This window comes from Nannospalax galili, unplaced genomic scaffold (assembly GCF_000622305.1).
Source record: "Nannospalax galili isolate Female #2095 unplaced genomic scaffold, S.galili_v1.0 scaffold705, whole genome shotgun sequence".
NCBI classification, from domain to species: domain Eukaryota; kingdom Metazoa; phylum Chordata; class Mammalia; order Rodentia; family Spalacidae; genus Nannospalax; species Nannospalax galili.
Window position 1 is genome coordinate 1,347,735 of NW_008352871.1, and position 6,885 is coordinate 1,354,619.

The 6,885-nt window shown below is 44.3% G+C and overlaps 1 protein-coding gene across 5 annotated transcripts in view; it reads left to right on the forward strand.

Moving 5' to 3' along the window:
* The first annotated feature begins 2,245 nt into the window (after nt 1-2,245).
* Nucleotides 2,246-6,885, forward strand: part of Robo1 (roundabout guidance receptor 1) — a 432,413-nt gene continuing 427,773 nt past the window's right edge. For 2 of the 5 annotated variants that reach the window (XM_029554552.1, XM_017802463.2), the window contains exon 1: nt 2,246-3,557. In XM_029554552.1, coding sequence (XP_029410412.1) covers nt 3,503-3,557 — 55 coding nt within the window. In that variant the 5' untranslated portion in view covers nt 2,246-3,502. The remainder of the gene's footprint in view (nt 3,558-6,885) is intronic. The other 3 variants (XM_008850082.1, XM_008850083.1, XM_017802462.2) reach the window with 2 other exon arrangements.

The window sequence follows — 6,885 nt, forward strand, 5'->3', positions numbered from 1 at the left end:
CACACACACTTATTCCTACAACACACTAAGAATTTTGCATTCTTTTAGGTAATTTAGTCTGCCATGTGGGTGCTGGGATTCAAACCCAGGTCTTCTGCAAGAACAGTGTTCTTAACCACTGAGTCATCTCTCCAGCCCTGTCTCTTTCCTTCTAAAAGAAGAATAAGTAAAAGAATTTATTTATTTATTTATTTATTTTTATTTCTGGGGCAGACTCCACTGTGGAGTCTGTTTTATTCTTCCTGTATGAAGAATAGTTATAGCTCTTAGGGCTCACTTCATAGGAGCTGTTAGGTCCTGAAGAATAAGGTTATATTTGCATCTTGCACTTTCAATGCCCTAGATGCTCCCTCCGTGGTTGTTTCTAGGGGCAAAAGTGAGTGGGATGAGTGAGTGAGTGAAAGGAGAGGATTATAAACATTTTCTAATACACTGACTTGAACCTGTATACCTAATACTGTCAGAATACAAGTTCTTTACTTAGATGTCAATTTTACTGATATAATTGACAGAAAGTAAAAAGTCTTTCAATGAGAGTCTATAATAGTTCTTTCCTGGAAGATACTTACTGCTGCTTCTCCTAGATAATTTCATCTCCAAGACTGGAATAGAGTTTAGTGGTGAAACTTACTAAAGTTGAAAACAGAAATCAGTATAGATACGGTTTCCATTCAATGGAAATGTGTTAGATGGTGAAATAGATCCTGAAAGATCTTTGGAAAGTTGTGAAAACTCAGAGATGCACTTGGGAAACAATGCAGTGGCAATTCTCTTGCACACACTCCCCTTTCTTGGATTGGGTGTGTAGTGGCAGACCATGAACATATCATGCATGATGCCCTAGGCTCAATCTCCCACAGTGCACATGTGTGTGCATGTGGCACAAAAAACACAATAAACAAATAAATGTAATTAAAGGATATATCCTTAACTAAATAGAAGTTCAAAACCTTTATTTAAAATCCACATAAATAATCTGAGGGTTTGAGGATTTTCTTTCTCTCTTGTTCGCCTTCTTTCATCAGGCTTAGCTTATTTATTTTCTATTCCTAGGTCAGCTTATCTTAAAAGTACATTTTACTCCAAGAAAAAAGTTATGCTCTATCTTTCTCACTAAGTATCTTTCGCAAAGACCAAATCAATGTTTGCCTTTCAGCATTTACTGCACATATTTTTTTTTTATTATTATTGCTGAAAAGATTCTGGTTGGAGTCTTTCACTTCTTATCTCCAGTCTGTTTGCTGAATTTTCAGTCAGCTTTCTCAGGATTAAACTCTTTCACTTTCAAAGTAGGTGCTGTTAGGCAAGGGTTCTTTCCACAGACTGCTGCTCCCAGTGCATTGGCTATATCAGCCATGACTCAAATGAGTATACAATTTGCTTTTAGAATTGAGTTTTTAATTAGATAATTCATATACCCACTTAAAGAAAAACCATAAAAACACTTTTGTACAAAAAAAAATTCAAGTCTGCCTCCCTTGCACCTATCCAATGTGCAATATTACTTTCCAAAGGCCAAGGCACTAAATGCTCATGTGGCAGTCCTGGTATGTAACTTTGCAGACAGTAATTTACTAATAAAAGAATAGCTCTATGTGGCAACACCTACCATTTACGAACACACAAAAATGTTTTCCATAGTGTCTTATTTAATAGAAAGAAAGAAAAACGAATGAATGAAAGCATGTCTGTCAGCTGTCCCAGTTACGTTGTACTTTGGGCGTAATTGGCTTATATCATGAAGTTATCCTACAGTCCCTATTTTTCCAACTGCTGAACAGCGCTGTCATGGTCACAGGTATAAGAGCTAATCCGTGTCTTGGGATTTGGGGCGGCCCAGTGGTTTTGAAATGCTGAATGTTCAGCATTGAAAAAACAAATTATATGAAGGGACCGCCCCCTTGTTAACTCTCTAATACGTGCAGGCTAAAAAGTTGAAGAAACTCTCATAACTATATAATGCGTAGACTCTAAGGCCTAAACGCTCGCCCCTGGAATTGAATAGCCTTTCTACTGGACCCCCAGCAACTTCAATAAACAGTACCCATGCACTGATACAGTTCTGTCTCTTTTAGGGGCTCACTGCTCAAAGTTGCTCCCCCCCCCTTTTTTTTTTGTTAATGGGCGGAATGAAGTTATTTAGGAGGTTACTGCAATCCTTTCCAGCGGTAAGGAAGAGGTTAAGCAGGACCTGGAGGATTTTTGAAGTCTTTGGGTTGGGAGGTTCCATTTGGAGAAAGGTGCAGGGGAGACCAGAGTGTCAAGAGAGGCTAGACAAGTTCTCATTCACAAAGATATCCGCTCCTGAGCTGTAGAGTTCGCACCCGAGGGCGCAGTCGGGCACCACGAGCTTGTAGATGGAAATATTAACAAGCAGAACTTGCCTGAGCAACGCCAGTGAGGGCACGGCAGGGACCGCACGGCCCCTTTAAGGGTTCCCAGGCCGGGCTGGAGAGGGAGGAGACCAGGATTTGCAGGGACCGTGGGGGAAACCCATAAGCAATTGAGCCGAGAGGAGGCAGCGTGAGTGCAGAAACTTCAGATTCTGCTGCTCCGGGCGGAGCTCGGGCGAGCCACACGCAGCATCCTCCTCCTCCTCCAGCTCGCGTTTCTCCAGCCCACCGGGGACGCCAGGGAACTGCCCCTCCGCAGCTTCCACGAGCGCCGGGTGTGAGCAGCGGCTCCGGGAAGTTTGGGCTGCAGCGTGGGTTGGGGGTGCTTTGCGCGCGCGCCCCAGAGGAAGCAGGACCCTAAGCTATGATGGGCGCTGCGCGGGGCTGGGGGCTCTCGGAAGGCGTGCGTGCACTCGCGGTCCCGTTGCGGTCCCCAGTGCTCCCGGCATCCCGCAAGTGATGGGAACAAGGACCCGCCCAGGCACTCACTGTTGCCGCACTGCCCCTTGCTCGCCTCCGGCTCCTGGAGTCACCCCGACGCACCCCCAACAACCCCAAGACTGTCTTCCCAACCTGCCTCCTCTACCTTGCCTGCCATCAACCGCCTGAGCGGGTGGCCAGCTGCGGTCCGGGTTCTCCCATAGACTGGGAAGCACTTTTCGGGGGGGTTCCTTCATCGGTTGTCATACCCCAACTTTGCAGACGCTGCGCCTGCCCTCCCAGTAGCGTCCGCGCACAGGTCGGGAGGGCGCCCGCCGGGAAGCTCAGCGGGACTGTGGAGGCAGGAAACCACACCACTGCTCCTCTGCTTGGCTCTTTGTTGTTCGCTTTGGATGATCCTAGGAAGTGGCTGAGCCTCCTCGAAACCCGGGGGTCGGAGAAGACAAACCTTGGAATTGTTCCTTTGCAAAGAGCTCTGAGAGATTGACAAGCCTCTGAAAAGGTCGACGCGAAATTGCACTGAAAACTCCTGGCGGATTGACTCCCGTTGCTTATATTAAGCCTTTGTGTGTTAGGGTATATGGTGTGTGGCTTCTGTAAATTTGGAGATCCCCATTTCTGCTCCCTTCATTTGGCATGAGACTGTATGCAGGACCCACCCGAGGACAATGATCGCGGAGCCTGCTCACTTTTACCTCTTTGGATTAATATGTTTCTGTTCAGGTAACCCGCGTCTTCTTTCTTCACCCCTGGACTCCTTTGCTTGACCCCACTCCACTTTTTAGAATCGAACCCTGAACCGCCTCTTCGCACCCTTTCTTCTCAGGGCAGAAGGGCTTGACCTCTGCAGAACTTTTAGAGGAAAAGGCATTTTAGAGTTGGGGCATTTGAGATTGTCCCTCCCATCCCCCCAATTCTCCGGAAACCTCCCCAAATCTCGTGGTAGACCTCGGTCTTTTGCCAAGTTCAAGGCACGCCCAGTTTACTCCAGGCAAAAGCCTGTCTAGGCACCACGGTGGGAGGAGGCTGAGGGTGGCCCTGAGCTTTGGCTCAGAATCAGCCCAGAAGAGTACCATCCATCGGCGGGTTCCTAGCGGATGCGGGTGTGGAGGGGTGAGCTTGTGCGGGGAACTTGTGATAAAAACTCCCGGGGATTCCAGAGTCTGGTCCTCCAATCCGCCCCTCCTCTTCCCAGCACAAGGGGTTATTAGTAGTTGTTTTATGTAACCAAGGTCTGTAATTAAATTCGATTCTGAAGAAACTTCAGGAAATAACTCCTTCTCATGGTAGGATATAAACTAGCCACTGCCTGGCTAGGTTTAGAAGGAAAACAGGCGGTTCAAGTCAAGTGTCTGAAAGGGAACAGTTAGTTGCCTGGGAGTCCTCTTTGGCGAGACAGAACAGAAGGCTGGTTTAGATTTGTAGGATGAATTAAATAGTTCTGAAACTCCATATGAAGTGTTGGAAAGATGCAACATAAGAAACCTCCTGTCGTGAGACTAGGCACTGTGTCTCTTCTTGCCCTCAAAGAAGCTTTCACTGTGGGTGACTGAGCCTTGCACTCAACTTTTGTTTCTAACCTTTTCGTAGATTCTGGTTTCAATCATGGATCCAGTTTCAGACACACACACACACACACACACACACACACACACACACACACACACCACACCTTGGGGAATTTTATAGTCACATACTGAGCCTCAAGTTGCATCAGGGCCTAAAGGTTAGAGCGACTTAATTTGCATAATTAAGAAATAATTTTGAAGACTAGTTTGAGCATTTTGTGGTCTCTGGTGATTCTTGATGTTTTGATCAAGGGTTTTACTTAAGCCAAGTAGTTAACAGAATATAAAAAGGAAAAGAGGAAAACCCACATCAGCTAAGTGATAGTAAATAAACTCAGAAAAGAATGTAAGCCCCTGAGAGGAGAGCGCTTCCTGGCTGAAAGTTACAAGGCACATTTGAACTACACTAAATAGGAGACTCACTAAATTGTTACTCCTTTGAAGAAAACAGAAATTGAAGTTTCAGCCTCAGAAATCTCATCCATGTCACAGCAGATGGATGGGAAGATTAAACTAATTCTTTGTGGCTACCTTTCCCGGCTTTCAGCTCCCCCTTTCTGAAAGGCAGCTTTTATAATTGGTTTGCATACCTGGGTGATTGAATAGTCACCATTCCCCACCCTCAGCTGTGGATGCAAATCAAAAACATTAAGATCTGGTCTATTTGTCTCTCCTCTCCTCTCCTCCTCTCCTCTCCTCTCCTCTCCACTCCCCTCCCCTCCTCTGGGCCTACGAGGTCGACCAGCTGTCCGTCTCGGACTTAGTGCAAATTTTGTCATCCTTCGGGTCGACCAGTTGTCCCTTTCTCTCCGGGCGTTTCTGAAATGCCCCATATAGATCTCTCTCTCCTCTCCTCTCCTCTCCTTTTCTCGTTCTTCACTTCTTTTCTGTACTTTTTGTTTCACCTTCTCAGTTAAAGTTTATTCACGTGTGTAAAGTTAGGTGTCAGGGTGATGAATGACTGGAAGGGCAGATTACTGAAGATAGGGGATTAATGGTCATTAGTCACTGTTGGAGCTGAGTTTGTATATGTTGGGACATTTTATCATGGCTGTAGATTAAAGATAGGGTCACATTAATAGGGTATCCTTGAAAGCTGTTCCTGTCAGCCTGCAAATTCTGTCTTCACTTGGAGAAAGATGTGGGGGAGGAGCTTTCGCTCATATTTAATAATTTGATTGGTACTTAATATCTGAGATCCTAATTTGGATAGATGTGGAACATGCTTAGAATCCTAGTGTTAACACTATTTCTTGCTTCCTTTTTCTTATTTAATTTCTATGTGAGCCATTGATGATTTTTATAGAGCCCAGGTTTCCCTGTAGATGTGCTTATCCACTTTGCCTGGGTCCAGGCCAGAGGTATCTTTGTGAGTTTCTGTCTCCTCATATTTAACCTGAAACTTGAAAAAAAAATCATTCCTTTGAGAACTTTCATTCATGCTCTGAGTCTGAATTTGGGAGGCCAAATTATTGGGCTGCTAGGTGATTTCATGACCCCATGCTGCCTTACAGCACCACTATTGATTTGGAAAAAAGAAAACAAAACTTAGAAGAGTTAGGTAAGTAACTAGTAACTTGGGTGTGTGCAAGACACCTGGTCAGGGAATGAATGAAGTTCTTGAAAGATTGTGTTTCATGTTTTGCCTCCAGCCTGGGATCACAGTCTATCACTTGTTAATGGAGTGTATTTAGGAGAAATGTGGTGAGCTTAAATAAATCAAAGTGTACTGAGGGAATAAAGCACCTTCGACAAGATTTAACCTGTAAAAGCATCTATTGATTGTCAGTTCCTTCTCTCTCTCTCTCTCTCTCTCTCTCTCTCTCTCTCTCTCTCTCTTTCTCAGCACTGGCTGCCAACTTAAAGTCTAGTTATCATCAGATTATAAAGTCCATTTTGGTGTGTTGATGGCATATTGAGCATCAAGCATCATGGTTGAGAGTGTTTGCTTTTATAGTCTTTAAAAGAAAACCTAACACTAATACTATAGAACATTTTATTCCGTGAAGCTAAAATCTGGTGGAGAAGTGCATATTTCTGTGGAAATTCATTTTTAATGTGAATTTTAAAAATTCATTTTAATTCATTTTAAAATTCATTCAATTTTCTAATTAGGTTTTATACCTCTGTTCTTGCTTATGGATCAGAATTTTTGGGTGAGGTGAAGCTCAGGAGGGGAGAGGTTGTCCTGAAGAACAAAATCTGTGTACTGTCTCAGGAATTGATTCTACATGTTCTTTCATAAACTTCCTCTTCCCAAGCCATTGGCTAAAACTTGCTTACGAGTGAAGAAGTGATTGAATTTTAGATCAAACTTAGGATGAGATCTGAATTTCAAATAAAGTGGAAGTTCTCTAGTGCTGTCATTTTCTTGTTTGGGGAGGTGGTTTTCTTTACATCCAATTTCTCTACACATCACTCTTGGAGCTGAGGTCTCTTCCTCTCTCTCTCTCTCTCTCTCTCTCTCTCTCTCTCTCTCTCTC